We start from the raw sequence: 20,533 nt of genomic DNA on the forward strand, positions 1-20,533 counted from the left end.
ATAAGTAAATAAATACTAATTTGAAGTTCTGCATGTATGGCTGAGGCTCATGCATTGGTGACTTTATTGAAGGGGAATTGGGAGGTATTGTTGGGGGAACTGAAATAGCAACGTCTAGAAATGTTTTACTGAGGTCATTCAGTTTATTCAGAGATTAAATCTCCCAGTTTCCTGGGGATAGTGTGGAGAAAGGATCCCACAGTTCCATGGGCATTCAGAAAGAAGATTTTCTCCGAATCCCCCTATTTGCATCTCTGTCCCTTGTCTGTCTGGCTTCTCTGAGACCAGAACCTCACCTGATATTTGTATTTTCACTGATAGCTTCAGTGTGAGCAATGTTGAATGTCAGAATTTCGTTTGGCTGGTTGTAATCAAATGAGGATTAAAAGAAAATCTAGAACCTTTGTGCGTCCTCAGATTTCCTATCTGGTGCTAGCTAGGAGCCAGCCACAGGTAGGTCTTATTGTGGCATTACCCTAAGGGTGACAGGTCAAAGGAGCATGCAGTGATTAAGCATGGTGTTTTTTTTGGGGGGGGGGAGAAAGCAAAATTTTTATTTATGTGATTATGTTAAAAAGACAGTTTTGGCTAATATTTAAAATGTACACTAATTATGGTTTTTAAAATTACAATCCTGGTACATGTTATGTAAATGAAAACATTATATAAGAAAAAGTGACCCACCCTCTTTTATGTTCTTATGATATCTATTAAGTCCCCAGCTTCTCTAATGTTGAGGTGATGTGAGGTTAAAGAGCTATTAATGCAAGGAGTAGGAGAGAACCCATAAGTGGGGTAGAACAAGAGAGAAAGCAGGTATGTTTGTTTGGGGTCACAGGTAACAAGGGAAAAATGTCTCCAGTTGATGAATTATGAGGAGCCAACATTTGAGGTGGAGACCTGTACATTATACTCAATAAACTCAGTGCTTTCTGTCCTTGGTGTTTAAGCGTGGACTTTGGAATCAGAAAAGTCTTGGGCTTGGGTCTGTTTCTACACCTTTTTAGCTGTGGGTATCAGGTAATGTATTTAACGTCTTTAAGCTTCAGTTTCCTTTTCTGTTAAATACGAAAAACAATATCTATCTCTTAGGGGTATGAGAATTAATACATCGATATCACTTAGCAGAGAGTCTGGAATATAATTAAGCATTCAGTAAATAATGGCGGTGTTATAATCCTGTTTTAAAAACACATCTGCTTGGTGAGCATTAACTTAATTCCTCTTTTAACTTGTCCTGTGGTATCTGATGTATCACTGAATCTATGGAATCCAAAAGGGCCATATATACCATAAGTTCAGGCCCTGCAATCTGGTTTGTGAATTATCTTCTGTGCTCTTTCCCATTGAGTGGCTTCACTAACAAGTCGTGCCGTTGGGCCTAGACCTTGGGTCTGTTTTGTTGCCTGAATCTGTCTTGTAACCGCCACAGTGGCTTCCTCTCCCAAACCTCCTTTCTCCTTTCCCAGCAAACCCTAATGTGTTTTGGCTTATGTGATGAATGTTTGCAGCTCTGTTTTTCTTTCTCCGTTGTTGGGGCAGGGGGACCAGTGAGGGAGGACCCAGAGTGGGAGTGAAGCCAAGTCCAACCTCCCTTTCCTTTGGCCCCTAAGAGGAATCTACATGTAAACAATTGCCAATGGGTAGAGTTAATTGCATTTTGTCACAGTCTGCAAAGCAGTCAGGATGACCGAGGCTTGCGCCCAGGTTATACATGCACATGCGCCCCAGCACACACGTGGGTGCTTGTGCACATGTAGGAAATCCCACTACACGCATGGACCGGAGAGGCACACGTACCCCCACGCCATCACTCCACGCACACGCTGGTCTCCAGGAGCAAAGCGCTCAGCACATTTTGCCACACACCGCCAATTGAGGGAGGCCATTCAGGACAGGGGAAAGGGAAGATAATGAGGCAAAAAGAGAAATGAAACTAAAGGGTCCCACCCTGTCAGCATTAACTGGGGTATAAGAAATGGGCTTTGGACAGACAGACAGACTCTTGGGGCCTGTCAACCGTGAAGATGTCCAAAGGACTTCTCGTTTTCTGGCTCCTGATTGAGTTTGGGCGGCTTTATCTGAGTAAGTGTTCTGAAGCTGCCCGTGTAGGCGTCCCTGGTGGCGTCCCTGAAAGCGTCCCTGGTGGCTTGTGACGGGGGAATGGATGTCCATGGGCTGCTTTGGGCCTCCCTAAAGCAGAGGAAGCCCACTTTGTTCCTGCGTCTCTCCCTTCTGCCCCGACCCAAGCTTTCCTCTGCGGAAGGTCTCTCTCCTCCCTCTTCGCACAGAGGTTTATCCAGAGACTGGTTTGAGGGTTTTAGGGTGGGGTAATGTGTGCTTGTACTGGAAATGGGAATTTAAGAACAGACCCAGAAATAAGAGGTCACATAAAATGGGGAAAAGAAATTTCCTTTGTAAGTGTTATTTGCATAGCCAAAGTCAGGAGAATTTGTTCTGGCAAGAGGTGTTATTATTGTTAGTCTCCTTATTTTTAGGGATGTTTGGTTTCCATTTTGTTTTGCTGGAGTGAAACTTCATGGCAAGGTTTCTTTTCTGCACATTGTTGCCAGGTTTTGGACAATGCTCATGTATATGCTTGGTTTTGAAGACTTTTGCATCCTGCTGGTGTAGGGCCAAGTACTCTGCCCCGAGCTGCAGCTGCGTCTCAGGCGCTAACTCTTGACATTGGGAATGTGTCTAGATTCCTCTGCCTCTTCCAGGTTTGAAATGACAGACAATCTATGATTCTAGGACTAGAGGGTATCTAATGGCCCTTGGCTGGTTTTGTAAGTCCATACTTTATAATTGATACATAATAATTGTACATATTTATGGGCTGTGTGTGATATTTTGAAACACGCAAACAATGTAATGATCAAATTAGAGTAATTGGGAAATCCATCACCCCAGACATTTATCACTTCTTTGTGTTGAGAACATTCCAAATCTTCTAGCAATTTTGAAATATATAATAAATTATTGATAACTATGGGCACCCTACTGTGCTATCAAACACTAAAATTTATACCTTTTATCTAACTGTATTTTTGTACTGGTTAACCAACTTCTCCTCATCCTCCCTTCCCTCCCTTTCCCAGCCTCTGGTAACCACCGTTCTATTCTCCACCTCCACTTGTTTAGCTCCCACGTATGAGTGACAGCATGTGATCTTTGTCTTTCTGTGCCTGGCTTATTTCACTTAACATAATGACCTCTGGTTCCCTCCATGTTGCTGCAAATGACAGGATTTTATTCTTTTTTATGGCTGAGCCGTATTCCGTGGTGTATATACACCACCTTTTCTTTATCCCTTCACCTGCTGACGGGCACTTAGGTTGATTCCGTATCTTGGCTATTGTGAATAGTACTGTGATGAACACGAGGGTGCAGATATCTCTTCTATATACTGATTTCCTTTCTTTTGGATACACACCCAGTATGGGGATTGCTGGATCATATGGTAGTTCTATTTTTAGTCTTTTGAGGAATGATCCTGTTCTCCATAGTGGCTGTACTATATACATTCCCACCAATAGTGCGTGAGAGTTCCCCTTTCTCTGCATCCTCACCAGCATTTGTTATTTTTTTGTCTATTTGATAATGGCCATTTAAACTGTGGTGAGCTGATATCCCATTGTGGTTTTGCTTTGCATTGCCTTGGTTATTAGTGATGTTAAGCATTTTTTTATATACCTTTTGGATATTTGTACGTGCACGAATCTTTCAAACATGCTGCATGAGAAAACACCTGCATTCCAAGGGAAACAAGCATGTTCCCTCTCCCCCTTAAATCTGTGTCATACTATTCTTTCTGCCTTTCTTTCCCCTATAACTTCATGTACCCTCAGGTTCCTATTTAAGTTAGGCTTTTCCTGACCACCCATAGCCTCTGGACTGGTTTAAGTGTTTCTGCTATGAGCGCTCACCTTCCCTGGAGTTGCTGTATCAGAGAACTTGTCACCCTATACTAATTGCTCACTTAACTGCCTTTTCCCCCAGATACTCTGTAGGCTCCATGAAGGCGGGTCAGGTATGCTTTGTTTCTTATATTCCTTCATCTAGTTCCATGCTTGGTACCTAATAGACATGCAAGAAATAATTTATGGAACAAAAACTGTCCTTGTCACTTTCACACTTTCATTTTGGGTTTGGTGTGAGCACCTTTTTTGTTTGTTTTTTTGGATGTAAGATCTAGTCTGCTTTTTCATCAGTGTTTTTTACTGGTCTTTATCTTATCCTGGAAATTTGGGGTTGGAGGATTTTGTTATGTTGAACGTTGCTGGGGTGTTTGTCGACATGTCCTGCCACTGGCAGTACACCGATTGAGTGGGCTTTTTCAACCCTGCTTAAAGGAAGCAGCACTTGGTGAGCTGTTTTTTGTTTTTATTTTAACTTCTGCAATTATTAGTTTATTAGTATCATCCAGGACTCAAACGTTCAGTATTCCTCCTGAAATTACATAAACAAATGCAAATGTAAAGAATACAAATCAAAATTACTGTAGGGTGACAAATAAACCAGCAGTCTATCACAAAATCATATACAATGACAAGAATGCTATTTTGAAATACTGGCACTTTAAAAGAATGATAACCTCAAATCCCACAAAATTGCCAAGTTATTCCCTAAACTGCTAAGCAGGCACACATGATCCTAATGAATGAGTGTGGGTTTTGTAAAGAAAAATTATATTCAAATAAGTTAAATAATTTGTATTGAGATGCAAAGTTTAAGTGTCTTCTTTCCTCATATCTATTTGATTTCTTTTTTCCTTTTTTTTTTTTTTTTCTTTTTTGATTTTAGCCACCTGTCTTTAGCCAGACCTATTTGATTTATGGAGGGACAAACCACAACACAGGAAAATATGCCCTATTTTAAATGTGACACCATCCTAAAGGCTGGCCAATTAATTGAAAAACACTCTTCATGAAGAATCTCCAGTTTCTTGAGCAGTACATATTTAGATAAATGGAAAAAGACATGTACAGCCAGCACTTTCCTGGTCTTCACTGGGACTACAATCAACAAAAAATGTGATATGGCAGGCTTGTGTCTTTAAACTCACACTTTTGCAGATATAGTCTCAGGTCTTCTATAATGTGGGAACTGCAAGAATTTGTATGGTAGTTATATTAATGGGAGTTAAAGAATAGAGTCCTCACGTAAAGATTAGGATCTACTTTTCTATTAGTCCTTTAAGAACAGATGTTCAAAATGTCTGATTCTAATAATCCCATGCTGTGGGTAGTTTGGTTATTCTTCACTTTGTAAATATAAGTGGGCTATGTGAAATTTGTTATCAGCTGAACAAGATTTTAGAGTTTTGGTTATGGATAAAAACTATCTCAATTTAACTTTTATTTCCCCCATCATGATGTGCAGGGTGTGTAGCCAAATCTTTTTATCAGCTAACTATATGAAAAGATAAACACTGTAATAATTCATGTGGTCCCAAATGGGCAAAAGCAAAAGACTAGCTTCCCCTCAAGAGAAAAAATTTCAGCCCCATGGAAAGGACAACAATACTAATTTTAAAAATTGTATTTACCTGGAAGCATTCGGAATGTCAACAAAACAACTGCAACTTTTTTTTTCTTTTGCAATTAGAGTGGTATTCAGTTAACAGAACAACTATTGTTTCACATAAGCTGTATCAGAGAAAACTGAAGATAAAACAAACTACCATCCCCATATATAGCTGGTTTTGCTGGGCACCAACAAGAACCTGCTTTGGATTTCCATGCCAATTTCCACCCCCCATGCTGTACCAGGCACGGTTAGTGGCTACTGAAAATACCCCCAGGACAGGGCTAGCTAAAGACACTTTCGCTGGTGTGTTAAATACACACAAAAAGACACCGTGCAGCTTAAAAACAAATTTCACACAGCCTTACATTTCAATTTTTTCTTTAAAAGGAGTTGTGTATAGGGGGGTTAAATGCTTTATAGACAAGAAAAAAACTGTGCTAGAACCAACTTACTCATCATCATCATCTACTTCTTCTTTGTTTTCCTCCTCTTCTGTTTTTTCTTTTCTTTTCTTTTCTTTTTTTTTTTGCTTTTTCCAGCCTTGGTGACTCCCTTTCTTAGGGCATCGGGCTTTCCTTTAGCTTGGTTTGCAGCAATTTCCTTTTCATATTTATCCTTCAGCTTCGCAGCCTCCTTTTCACAAGGCCACTTGTCATCTGCAGCAGTGTTTCTTTGCAACATCACCGATGGGTGGGCTGGCATGTCCTCCTTTGATTTGGGGGCAATACTCAGAACAGAACAAGGAAAAGGCCAAAGGAAGCCTATTGAGTGCGCTGAGATCCCTGAACTTCTTTTCTATTTCCGCTTTAGGAGGGATACGTTTTCATTTCTCTTTCATGACGGGCCTTGTCCGTCTTTGCCATGTTTTCAAATTTTCCTTTCTCTTGAGCAGATGTGGCCTTCACCTCTCTGAGCACTTCTTAAAAAACCCTGAGAAGGTGAATGAAGTGGGTGCTTCTCCTTGTGCTCCTCCCAACAACTTTGCACAAAGAATGCACATGATGACATCTTGCCTGTCAGCTTCTTAGAATCTCCTCTGCCCATGTTTAGTTATTTTTTCTTAGAGAAGCACAGAATCGCCCAGTGCCTGTCCAGCTCTCACTTGCCCCAGAGCTATATCTGTGGAGCTCAGTGTACTGCCATGGCTAAGAGGACAGGAGCCAGACCCAGCCTCCTCCCTCTCTCTGCTCGGTAACATTACTCTCATTTTTTTTTTTTTTTTTAATATGTGCCTTTTCTAAGATGACCAACTTAAAAGAGAGTGACTGCTCAGAATCACTGAAGATCAGAGCTGCATGTGTTCTTAGAAGGTGCCCTTCATTCTGCAGATGGTGACACTAAGACTGGGGAAGGGCCTTGCTTAAGGTCACCAGCTAGAAGAAGGAACCAAGCTGGTACCAGAACCCAGGTTGTATCCACCGTCCAGGGTAATTCCACAGAAGTGCAAACGATTTGATACCAACGATCACTTTTCTCCAAGATGCTTTTGCACCTGGAAAGAACCATTTCATGTCCTACTTCTAGATTCGGAAGCCCTTGGGTACCTGTACTAATGCTTTATTAATGTCACGTGGCAGTTGATACGCCATCTCATGTAGGTCTCGGAGCTATTTCTGAGGCAAGTATTACCGCATTCGCCTTACGATGACAATGAGGTCAGGATTATGCTGGCTTTCTTCCAAGAACACAAAAAGCAGTAACTGGCAGAATGGGGTTTACAGTGCGAGTGTGATGGATGCTTTTCTGCCACACCCAGCTGCCTGCTTCCTTTTTTGATGTTAATTTTTAATCAGATGAGTAATACAGAAACACTCTTGATGAAAAAATTAAAATGTTATAAAGCTAAATTCCCTTTTGACTGCCACCAGTCCCTTTCCTCTGATCATGGAGGCAACTGACACAATGAGTTTGGTGTCTGTCCCACAGGATACTTCTCTATGCACTCACTTTCATATATCTGAGACCACCAAAAAAAAAAATGCAAACTGTTTTATTTATTTATTTTATAAGAAGTGTTTTATATTTTATGCCTTCTTTTGAAATTTACCCTCTTCGATATTGATATGGCTTGGAATTTTCATGTCAATTCATATAGGTCTCTCTCATACTATTAATCTACATAGAATTCCATGGAATAAATATGCCCCAGTGTAGCCATTTCCCATGTATACATTGTCCATGGCATTCACATAAATACGAGGCTGCAATAAACCTTTGCAAATAGGTGCCCTTGTGCATATATGTTGTTCTAGGGTAGATACCAAACGTGAGGTTGCTCAGGCAGAGCTAGGACACATGTGTATTGAATATTAACAGAAACTGCCCAATTGCCCCATAGTATGCCTATGCCAATTCATACCCTCATTTCACTTCAGAGTACTCCAAAAGGCTAAGTCCTTTCCTAGGTCCCTTCCCAAAGTATCTTGGAGTCCCTTTTATTAACAGCCTGGCCAACACCTGATATTATCAGCATTCTAAGTTTTTTCTAGACTAGTAGGTGGAATTCATTGGCTGCTTGTGTTTCCTCGTCTATGAATTGTCTATTATGTCCTTTGCCAGTTTTTCTATTGGGTCTCCTCTTATTGAATAGTAGGATGCCTCGTTTAATACTATGATACTTGGGAACATAAACTGTTGAACCTCCAGTGGACTACTTCTTGTGCATTTTTAAAATTAACTTACCAGATATTCATAGGAACAAGCTGATATTTTAGTGGTTAATAGTTTTAGGTGCATGTGTGCTATGTTGCTCACAGAGCTGAGGTGATGACAATGAATTTCTTATTTTTCCTCTTGGTTTCATGGGGAGCAAAATGGACTTCCCACTGTGTTTATAATCTGCAAAAATGTTTCTACTGTGGCAACATAAAGAAACTGAATTCAGGGAAGGCTACAGGCTGGTCCACACTGGGAATAATCTTTCATCATAAGACCCAACTGTGAAAAACCTGGGAAATACATGGCTTTGCTTACTATCTGGGTGACTCTTGGGGCTCATGTTCATCTTCTCCTAGAGAGAGGAATACCTCTCTTTAGGGCACCTTGGAGAAAACAATGAGCAGGGACCCAGGTACCCAAAGGGGAGCAGGGTGTGGTCCTCACAATCTGAGAGTTACAGCCTGCCTGGCTTTCACTTCACTAGCATTTGTGAGGGATGGGGGGCAGTTTAGAACAATCACTCATACTCAATTAAACCTATGGGCTTGACATTTGCAGCAGCAAAAATGAAATGTTTCTCAGGTTATTAGAGATGGAGGTCATCTTAGAAGAGCTTGTCCAGTGGTTCCCAAACACTTGTGTGAGTGGTCAACTACATCAGAATGACCTGGAGTACTTAATCCATGTACATATCCACAGGCCTTGGCAGCAGAGATTCAGACTCAGGTTTGGGCAATAAAGTATTTTTAACAAGCTCCCCAGCTCATGTTAATGAGCAGCCAAGATTGGGAAACACTGATGCTTCCCTTTAGAAAGGGTGAAACATTCCATCAATCATAGCAGACATGGTAAACCCAAGCCTTACAGCATATTTGTATGTCATGGCTGCCATTCTATTATAGCTAATTCATGTGGTCCCTTCTAGCTCTAACATTCAAAGAAATACATTCTGCTAAGTAAAATAAGCCAGGCACAGAAAGACAAATACTGTATATGATCTCACTAATTGGTGGAATCTAAAAACTCGACCTCATAGAAACACGGAGTCGAAAGGTGGGTACCAGAGGCTGGGGGAGTGGGGGAGGAATGGGGAAAGGGAAGATGTTGGTCAAATGGTGCAAAGTTTCAGTTAGACTGGAGGACTAAGTTTTAGTGATCTATTGCACTGCATGGTGACCACAGTTAATAATAACGCATTGCATATTTCAAAATTGCCACAATGATAGATTTTTAATGTTCTTATAAGAAAAATTGATCAGTTGGGGAGGTGATAGATATGTTAATTAGCTTGATTGAATCTTTCTACAATGTATACACTATGCCCCATAAATATACATAATTGTCCATTAAAAACAATAGTTCACAAACTCTGCCTAACTTTATATTATCTCACAGCGAGAAAATGGTGCAGAGCAGGTAATTTGCAAATGCAGTACTGAAAGGCGAGAAGGACAATGGAATATAGGTTTATAGAGTAGCTTCGTGTCATAGCACTCTATGGCGTGGGACACCCATTTGGTGCATTCGAGTCAGTAGTGCACAATGTATGTCAACTGAGACACAGCCTGTACTGTGCTGCTTTTGGAACACCTGTTTATATGAATTAGTGGAACTAGGTTACAGGCTCAGGGTTTTTCATTTGAGAGTTTCTTGGTTATTGAATGGTACTCAAGATTGGAGTGTTTTAATCAGCAAAAAGATCTACCAGTGGATATGAGTTTAGAGACTCGAGTGGTCAGCTGTCTCCACTTGGGGGTAGAAACACGTGAAGTTAAAAACTCAGCAGCACTGAAAGGCACATCAAGATTTATGCTAAAGAAACATAGACTTCAAGGCCAGGCGTGGTGGCGCATGCCTGTAGTCCCAGCTACTTGGGAGGCTGAGGCAGGAGGATGCTTGAGCCCAGGAGTTTAAGGTTGCTGTGAGCTATGATGATGCCACTGTACTCTGGATCCAGCAACAGAGTGAGACTCTGTCTCAAAAAAACAAACAAAAAACATATGAACTTCGACTCTCTTCATCTTCCTGGAAGCATCTATTTGTGCAAGAACTGTGTAGCATATTAGAGAGATTTCAGTGCCACACATCCTAGTTTTCTCCTTTTTTCTTGCAGCACCAGCCGCGGCAGAGATTGTTGTGACAGCGCATTTGGGTGAGCCGGTGACTTTGCCCTGTTTGTACTCGTCCTGGTCTGAGTACAACAGCATGTGCTGGGGCAAAGGCCAGTGTCCCAACTCCAGATGCAACGAGGAACTTATCAGCACTGATGGGACGAAGGTGATCTCCTGGAAGTCACCAAAATATAGCCTTCGGGGGGCTATCCGGAGAGGCCAGGTCTCCTTGACCATCTCCAACCCCAGTGAAGATGACAGTGGTGTGTACTGCTGCCGCATTGAGGTGCCCGGCTGGTTCAACGATGTAAAGAGGAACATTCGCCTGCAGCTGAAGAGAGGTGAGCACGTGAAGAGGCCGGTGTCTGGAAGGAGAGTGTCAGTAGTTAAAGGGTAATGGGTAGTGGGTGGTGATGAAGAGGTTGTAGTTGCTTAAGCAGTGAGTGCGAAGACTGAATTTGAAACGAGGAGCCATGCGATGGGGTAGGCAGGTAAACTCAAATGCCTGTGGGGGCCAAGAAAGCCACAGCAATGACTGAGTGGAAGGAGGGGAGGGAACAATTGCATTGTAGGGCCAATCTGAAGAGGGCACCTGCTACTTATTTAGGGGATCACTGGCTTGCAAAAATTTGGGCCCAGTGTTTTCAGCTCTCTCAATTTTTATGCGAACCATGTTTGAAAGGACAGCATTGCTAGTAAACCATATGACATCAAAAAAAGAAAAAAAACATTGCACACAATGCCCCTTTGTTTGCTTAACCACCTGTGGCTTACCTTGTTTTCTTTACTAGTTTTACAGAACTTGAAAAGAACTGAGCAGACAGAAAAGGGCATGTAGCCCTCCTCCCCATCTGCCAGACCACATTCAGATAAAGCCAGCCTAGCAGAGACGAGAAAAAACCAGCTGCCTCCCATTATCATTTTGCAACAATAACTACTCTGCCCTTTATAACTGCAATAAAAAGCCCAAGCCACTCATCCTCGGGGCCGGCATGCCTCCTTTCTTTCCTGTGGTGCCCTTTCCTCCCCTGGAAAGTAAAATAAACTTCTTGCTTCAAAACTTGTCCTCATTTTTGAGTTGAGTCAGCCTGTGGCATGAGCCCACCCCCTTCCTTAACAACGTTGATTTTTGCATGTTGGCAGATTTGAAAATAATAAAAAAAATTCTGTGCAAACTCAATAAAACGTGTCCATGGATCAGCTTCAGCCTGTAAGCCAATAGTTTGCTACTTCTGGCAGAGGAGAAAGGGCACGGGATTTGGAGACAGTCATAGTAGTTTTCAGGTGCTCTTTTTTTCTATTACTATCAGTTGTTTTTGATGAAATTTGGAATATGGTGGGACTCCTAAAGATCTGAGCCGCACGGAGCCTATGGTTGACTAACGCTAACAATAATCAACGTTAGTGCTTGTCTGGAACGAAGCTTCTCAAAGTGAGCTCTGTATTCCACCTGCATCCATGTCACCTGGAGGATTTGGGGCTATACTCCTAACAAGATCAGCACCTGAGAAGGCAGGGTCTAGGTAAGGATATTCTTAAATTTCTCAGGTGACTATAATGCACTTTAGAATTTGAGAACAATTGATGTGGATGCATCTACTTAGAGAACTTGCACACATATTAGTATATTCATTTTTTTTTCTTAAAGAAACTTTGTGAGGTAGACGGTATTGCTCCAATTTTGCAGAAGAGGGAAATGAGGTTTATTGAAGTTAAATGACTCCAAATCTAGTCTTCTTTTACCAAGTCTGGTATAACCAGCTATTTTTTTTTATAAAATAATTGTTGACCTCAATACTCTACAGGGTCATTTCCAAGTCCATCTGGAACAAATGGTGTCTTTCTGGTCCATTAGAGTCCATGGAAGTTTGGCATATTCCAGAGAGGGTGATATCTATACAATAAACTGTGGCTGATGAACCCAAATTCAGATGTTCAGGGGGTGAGTGCTGTTGGTATGAACCCATCTTGAATATCCGAAAGATGCTACATTCTTACCCTAGGTTTTAAACTTTGGGCTCACTTTTCATGCAGTCATTCATTTACATGTTTATGCCATGTTTTTGGAGCACCTACTATGTGCCAGTCACTGTGACAGGCATTGGATTTGTCACAGAGAACAAAAATATCAGATTTTCCCCTCAGGGCACTTAAAGTATAGCAGGAGAAACAGATATTAAGCAATAATAATAAAATAAATGTGTAGTTATGAAATGCAATGAAGGCTGAGAAGGTAAAGTACAAGAGCACGTAACAGAGACACCTGATTGTTATTGCAGAATCTGGGTGGTCTCCCTGCAGCAGCGACCCATGAGCTGAGGCAGGAAAGTTAAGCAGGAGTCAGCCTGGTGAAGCACGAGGACAGGCAGCAGCAAGTGCTAATGTTCCTACAGCTGCAAGGTCCCGGATGTGCTCCAAGCTGTGCTCTCAGGGCTGCAGGAAGATCTGTTGGCTGGAAAAGAGTGAGAAGAGGGAAGTGGAGACATGAAAATGGAAAGAAAGGCAGGGCCAGGTCAGATGGAGGCCTGTGGGCCAAGGTGTGGGACTGGGTTCTTGACCTCAAGGTCAAGGAGAGCCCAGTACAAGCTTTAAGCAGGGGATGGACATAGATTTGTCATTTTAAAAGCTCAGAGGTTGGGGCAGGAGATGCAACGTTTTACTGGGCACTACAAGGGTCCAGGCCAGTGGACCAGGTGAGGGCAACAGAAATGGAGAGGATTGAATGGGTCCCAGATACATTTATGTTGTTTCGCTTTTCCTCCATCTCTGCTCGGTGCCAGGCATCTCTTTTGTTGGTTACAGCCCCAACAACACTTCGAACGACAACCACGCTCCCGACCACCACGTCACAAGTGTTGACAACCACGTCACACGTGACGACAACCACGTCACACATGACGACAACCACAGCTGTGCTTTCGACGACAGTCGTGGCCACACCTGACCTCACAACCAGAACGCCATTTCAGACGAGCACCACCGCTGCCCTCACGACAGCAGCCAACACCTGCCCTCTGACCACCCCCAGCTCCCTCCCAGAGGCAGCCACGGAAGGGCCCTTCCTTACTGCAGGTACACGGTGCAGTTGGACATTCATTCCCTCCTGGTCGGATGTATCTTGGCTTTCTTAGAACAAGGTTCTCTCGCTGAATGGGGCAGCCCAGCGACTTGCTTGTGTGTGTGTGTGTGTGTGTGTGTGTGTGTTAGTTTGCTAGGCCTGTTATACTGTCCTAACAAACACCAAAGGCTGCGTAGCTTAAACAACAGAAATTTATTTTCTCACGGTTCTGGGTGCTAGAACTCCAAGGTCAAGGTGTCAGCAGAGCTGATTTCTTCTAAGTCCTCTTTATTTGGCTTGTAGTTGGCCAAATAGTAGTAGTCTTCTCCCTGTGTCTACCTGCTGTCTATCCTCTGTGTCCTAATCTCCTATCAGGATACCAGCCATATTGGATTAGAGTCTATCAGTATGACCTCATATGAATTTGGGGGGTGGGGAGACACAATTTAGCCCATAATTGTGTTTGGGGGGGTCAGTGAGGATGTGGTTTCACTAAACTATTCCTTTTCCTTTGTTACAGTTTCTCTTTTGTTTCTTTTTTTTTTTTTTCATTGTGTTTTCAAAAAGTCAGCATTTTGGGTTCTCCAGTTGAGTTCCCAGGAGTCTTGCAGGAGATGCTCAGTGAAGAACCAGGAAAGGCTACTCCGGGTCAGACTCCAGTTTCATTCTTTAGGGGCATTAGAGATCGGCTGAGGAAGTATTTCTAGATGCCTTAACATATCCCTTGATAATAAGCTAGTTCTTTTCTTGCTTCTTTCTTTCTTTCTTTCTTTTTCCCCCCGGAATCCTCCTGACCCTGCATCTGGAGGATCTCACAGAGTGACCAGCTCCATTGCTCAGGGCCTGTCAGGCTCCCACTGCTTCAGCCTCTGATTCTTTTGTGGGGGGTGGGGGGGACAGAGTCTCACTCTGTTGCCCGGGCTAGAGTGCCATGGCATCAGCCTAGCTCACAGCAACCTCAAACTCCTGGCCTCAAGCAATCCTTCTGTCTCAGCCTCCTGAGTAGCTGGGACTACAGGCATGCAGCACCATGCTGGCTAATTTTTTTCTATATATTTTTAGTTGTCCAGCTAATTTCTTTCTATTTTTTTTTTTTTAGTAGAGACGGAGTCTCGATCTTGCTCAGGCTGGTCTCGAACTCCTGAGCTTAAATGATCCACCTGCCTCGACCTCCCAGAGTGCTAGGATTATAGGTGTGAGCCACCGTGCCCAGCCTCAACCTCTGATTCTGAGGTAAAAATACTGGAAGCAATCATGAGATCGCTTGAAGGCCTGCTTAGGCATTCGGCTGCCTCCATAAGGCCAGGATAATTAAAATAGCTTCACAAAATTGACTTGGCTAATTCTATTTTCCTCTGAGTAGTCACCTAAAATCCCTGAACCCTAAACCAATCAACTTTTGTATCCATTTTTTATTCCTTTGGGCTGTAACCATCTTAAAACACATTTGTACTTTCTATTCCTTGATGCTAAAAATTATTTGCAACCCTTGAAGAAAACCCAAACTATAGTGAGAAGCACAAAGACAATTATAAAAATAGTGCTGGGTTTGGTGGCACATGCCTGGAGACCCAGCTACTCAGGAGGCTGAGGTGGGAGGATTGTTTGAGCCCAGGAGTTCGAGTCGAGACTGGGCACCATAGTGAGATCCAATCTCTAAAAACAATTAAATAAATAAACTAAAAATAAAAATAGCCCTGAATCTCACCTTCCACCCAAACACAGTAATACTGTTATTTTCTAGCTGCCTTTTATCAACTTTTTTCTCTTCCAGAATCAGAAACCCTCCTTTCCACCAATGACTCTCGGGGAGGCACTGAGTCTACCGCAGACGCTGGCCTGCTCACATCCAAAGGTTGTAGACTGAGGAGAAGGAAACCTCGAACAGAATGTTGTTGAATCAGATGCCTAGAGATGACCTTTGGGTCTTTGGGGCCACGAAACCCACCTGGGGCGAATTGACATTGGGGCAGCATTTGTGGCTTGTTTATTCCTATGTCTGAGAGACAGAGAGAGAGAAAGGAAAAGAGAGGAGAGAGCGAGCGAGAATTCTTTTCTTTTTTTTAAATTCAGAAATAAAATTTAATGACTTAATTGTTTTTACTAGTACAAACCAGGTTAACATGCTTCTGAACAACCCTACACATGTCCTGTCTTTAGTAGGAGCTCAAAGAAAATGTTTGATAAGGTACAGATTTATTATATCATAGTTCAGCCTCTATAGTTAGCATAAATACAAAGCCATAGTCACCTTTACAAGGTAAAAGATTGTGCAACAGCTCTGTAACTAAAATATTATTAATAATGCAGTTTCTGAGAATCAAAGTATCAGCTGGCTGATTTTGCTTTTATGATGTATATTAACATCTTCTTCTAGCATGACAATGCCACCAAAAAAGGTTGAAGCTTAATCAAGGCAGCCACTCATGTATGAGCTGATCGTGCTGGTGGGTGACAGCCATGCCCTCGGCAGAGGTATCGGACCTCTTGCATGAGGCAGCCAGTCTAATGGTAAACGCTTTTAATCAAGTGAAAAAAAGTTCCCATGAGGATGCCACCGACAATAATAGTCTTCACTGGATGACAGGAATAGTTTATGAAGCCTTTCTTGATTCATGCAATTCTCCACGGTGGCACATGGAACGTACCTCTAGCATATCTCTACCCAGGGCCAGAGAGCACCCTATCATAAGACGTGACTCTCATCCTTAGGGGTGCTAGAGAGGACTGACTGGGCTTGATCCCAGTTCTACTTTTGCTGGAGGTCTCTGGCTGGAGTTTATTCCTAGTTTTTGGTAGAGTTGTATTAACTGCATGCATGTAAAGGACTCACATGAGTGCCTGATTAGTGAGCCCTCAAATGGTAGCTTCTACTCTAGCAGAGGAAAGCAGACATCTGCAGGGCAAGTAAATCAGTGTTTGTGATAGTGCGAGGCAAGGAGGCAGTATGGTGGAGTGATGTATGTGTGCACTGTAGCTTCACACAGCCTGAGTACAAACCCTGCCTCTTACCTGCTGTGTGACTTCAGGAAAGCTACTTAATCTCTCTGGGCTTTAGTTTCCTCACTGGTAAAATGGGAATACGAATAACATCTATCCTGTGGCTCTTTCTGAAGATTAAATGAGAGAATGCCCATACATCACTTAGGACAGTGTCTGGCACATGATAAATGCTCGGTAAACATTAGCTCTTCTATTTTTAGGATAGAAGTTGGTATGGGGGACAGTAAGTCACCAAAAGCAGGAAGACAGGCATTTACCTAAGTCTGTTTTCTCTTTTCCTTTGTTTTTCCAAAGAAACTGAAGTTTCAACGTCCCAGGATGCCTGGGTGTGGAAAATGAGGGATTCTGTAACTACTCCTCAGCCTAGAGGTAAGGAGGCTGCGTTCTTATGAGTGTATGGCTTTGGCCGTGGTGTCCCCTGCCTGCTTGTCTTGGAATTCAGCTGTTTTGGTTCCTGTGTGGCCACATCCCACATCCTCCCGCATGCTGAGATGAAAGCAAAACACCCCACAAGCCTCAGTGCTGGCTTCTCCCCTCTTCTGCTCATCTTGGAAGCCCCTTTGTTGAGTTCTCTCTTTCTCATTAGCAACTTCTGACTTGAAGCCAGGAATGGCAGTAGGAAGATCACCTACTCATTTTTCAATCTATTATTTATTTATTTTAGATGACCCAAACGTTACACTGATGCACTTTTTTAGAAGTACATAAAACCAGATAGAAAGAAAATTCTCTTTGACTCCCTGGCCTCAATTCCCACCCCCTCTGCTGAGGTAATCACTGTTATTACTAGTTGGAGATAATCATTCTAGATCTTTTTTCCATTCCCTTATGTCTGTATAGATATGGAAATTGATAGTTTTGTTTATAGAAATAGTTTTATATATATATATTTTAAATGTTCTCATATTGTATGCAGCCTTCTGCATTTTTTACAATTCACTTAACATTATATATTGGATCACTTTCTTTTTCAGTCCATGTAGATTACTATTGTTATGTCAAACTGCCGTATAATATTTCATACTATGGGAACTCCTAGCATCTTTGTCTACTGAGGGGCATTTAAGGTGTTGCAATGTTTGCTTATTATAAACAGCGCTGCAGTGACCATCCTTGTACATGAATGCCTCCCTGAGCATTTATGCGAGTGTTTCTCTAGTTAGGGTGATGACCAAGAAGTAGAAATGCTAGGCTAAAAAATGTGCATTTTTAAATTTAATAACTTTTAGAAAAATGTCCTCAAAAAAGGCTGTGCCAATTTATTTTCCCATCCACAGAAAAATAATTTGTTTCACTTATTTCAATCTCCTGGGAAGAAAATGTCACCTTGTTCTTTTCCTATTCTGATTAACAGAGGGTTTGAGTGCCTTTCTATCTGTCTAGTAGCCAGGAAACACTACCCTTCAATGCTGTGAAAGAGGCAGTGTAATATCACTCACAAAGGCTCAGAGGATAGAATTGGTGGGAACAGACAAGAGGGAGAGGAAAGGCATAGGTTTTGAAGTCAGACTATTACTGAGGATGAAATGCAAGGTGATCTGATGTTAAAAGTTTGAGCATGCACTAACTCGGTGGCAAAGGGAAAATCTGGAGTAGGAGTTGATAACATAAGGGAAAGCGGGTACCAAAGACCCCAACCCTCTTTTTTCCATGGGATGCGGCAAGGGTGGGGAACTATTCTTTCTGGCAGAAGAGAAGGCAGTGACCAGAAAGGTGATGGAGGGTAGGCAGAGCATTCTAAAACTATTATCCTTTATTCCATTTAAATCTTGGGCTATTTTACATTGAATTACAGGGAACAAGAGGTCATCTTATTTTTACCCTCTTCTACAACATCCCTGGTAATTTTTGTTTCTCTTGTCTCTGATCTAATCCCAGGATGGACATCACTTGCTACAATATCCATAGGCCACAGTGCTGGAGAGGAGCTTGGTATAAGAGGGCCAGTCAGTCTCCAAGTAACATTTAGTCCTTAGGAAAGAAACCAGGGTTTACTGAGCACATACTATGTTCTGGGTCAGTGTCAAGCTCTTTTTATGGGTCATTTCCTTTAATCCCTCTTCAGCAGATGCTCATATTCCTATCTTACCTAAATTGCCCAAGGCCACACAGCTCTCAAGTGGCAGATCCAGCAAATCTAGCTCCAACCCCACACTCTTAGATTTCATTTTATTGTATCTGGCCTTTCAGTCTGAAATTAAAAGACATGTTCTTGGGCCGGGCGCGGTGGCTCACGCCCGTAATCCTAGCCCTCTGGGAGGCCGAGGCGGGTGGATAGCTCGAGGTCAAGAGTTCGAGACCAGCCTGAGTGAGACCCCATCTCTACTAAAAATAGAGATAGATTATCTGGACAGCTAAAAATATATATGGAAAAAATTAGCCGGGCATGGTGGCGCATGCCTGTAGTTCCAGCTACTCGGGAGGCTGAGGCAGGAGGATCGCTTAAGCCCAGGAGTGTGAGGTTGCTGTGAGCTAGGCTGACGCCACGGCACTCACTCTGGCCCGGGCAACAAAGTGAGACTCTGTCTCAAAAAAAAAAAAAGGTCATGTTCTTTTCATTTAACATATTTTCTTCTGATTATTTTTTTGTAAGTAAACGTTCATAGTAATAATTGCAGTTACCAGCTACTAAGGACTTAACTATGTGTTGGATACTCAAGGTTTTTGCATTCATTTTCTTATTCAAGTCTCATAACAAACCTAGGCAGGTAGACAATATCCTAATTTTATAGGCACAGACATGGAGGATCAGAGAGTTTATTAAAGAGACTAACATTTACTGAGATCTGTCTTTATTTTAACACTATGCATTTTGATTTTTTGTGAATTCCCATGCAACGGGTAACTATTGCCAGCTTCACTTTAGAGCCCATGAAGATTAATATCCTGTTCAGTAAATGGTGAACTTGAATTTAACCCAAATCTTTCCCAATCTAACACCCAGCCGTGCTGCTTCCTCCTGAGCTCCCCTCTGGAGCCTCTCGCAGAGTAAGACTACTTCATTCACATGAAAGTGCTTTCAACCCACTTCAGAGGACCTGCAGCCTCTATGGGTATTTCTTTCCCTGGCTGACAATTCCCAATTCCCTTCTCATTTTTTTTCTTCATGTGATTTCTGGATGGCAAGGCTTCCATGGTTGGGGCTGGTTTAAATCCTTAAAGAGGGTCTTGTCAATTACTATTCCCTAAAATTAGCATTACCCAGGGTAGCAATCTCTTGCCTTCACTGTAGCTACCTAGAATGGAGCTCAGAGATGTGGAGCCACTTGTCCATGATCACACAGCTGAACAGCGGGAGAGCTGGAGTCACACCCAGGTTTCGGGGATTTTGAACTGTGTCCATGGACAGCTGGATGGAGGTTATCTACAGATGAGCTTGTTGGTGGGGGAGCATGAACCCCCTGAAATGATAGGCATAATTGTGTGTGCATGTGTGTACATACATTTTTCTAGGGTAAAGCCCAGGACTTTCATTAGATTCTCCAAAAATTATGCAATGCTCCAAAATGGTTAGGAACCGTAAATTCAATGACAGACAAAAACAATAAAAACTTGCATGAAAATATTGCATAGGTTTCCCCCACCCTCCTCAGAAGTCTGTTACAAGAACACAAACTTATTTCTCCAGGTACCTAAGAACTCTAATCATACTTTCTAGTCCCTAGGATTAATTTTATTTTTTGCCTGGTAGCAGGAAAATGTGAAATGGTCCCAAATTGCTCCCTAAAGACCCCATCCCTGCTGGGTAGGGATCCGAAGCCAGGCTGTGGAGAGCCACATGACCATGCCATTTCCTAAATAAAATCAGGTGACCTGGGGTTAAGTTCCCTGCAGATTCTATCTCGGGCTTACTTAGACTGCCCAATAACATCCCAATCCTTATCATTCTTCCTCGCCCTTTCTTTTCGTCGCCTTCTGGGTGGCATTGGGTGGGGGTTAAGAGAGCTTAATCGGGGAGCCTGAAGGCTTATGATTTTATCTCTGCTCTGCCATTTTGTGTTTGTGTGTGTGTGTGTTTTCTTGTAGAATCTCAGATGAGTTACTTGTTCTATCCTGTTCTAAATCCCAATGTCCTCAAAATGTAAAATGGGGATAACAGTAGTGTTTATTTCACAGGGCTGCTAAGCGAGAAGACACGTGAGAAAACTGCCTAGAGTGTATTACCAACTCA

The 20,533-nt window shown here is 42.4% G+C and overlaps 1 protein-coding gene across 1 annotated transcript in view; it reads left to right on the forward strand.

Moving 5' to 3' along the window:
• The first annotated feature begins 2,010 nt into the window (after positions 1–2,010).
• TIMD4 (T cell immunoglobulin and mucin domain containing 4) overlaps positions 2,011–20,533 on the forward strand; it is a 36,328-nt gene continuing 17,805 nt past the window's right edge. The window contains exons 1-5 of the mRNA XM_045552696.1: positions 2,011–2,085; positions 10,304–10,642; positions 13,104–13,373; positions 15,134–15,214; positions 16,657–16,731. Of these exons, the coding sequence (XP_045408652.1) occupies positions 2,028–2,085; positions 10,304–10,642; positions 13,104–13,373; positions 15,134–15,214; positions 16,657–16,731 (823 nt within the window). The 5' untranslated portion in view covers positions 2,011–2,027. The remainder of the gene's footprint in view (positions 2,086–10,303; positions 10,643–13,103; positions 13,374–15,133; positions 15,215–16,656; positions 16,732–20,533) is intronic.

The sequence above is a fragment of the Lemur catta genome, chromosome 5, assembly GCF_020740605.2.
Source record: "Lemur catta isolate mLemCat1 chromosome 5, mLemCat1.pri, whole genome shotgun sequence".
Taxonomy (NCBI): Eukaryota; Metazoa; Chordata; class Mammalia; order Primates; family Lemuridae; genus Lemur; species Lemur catta.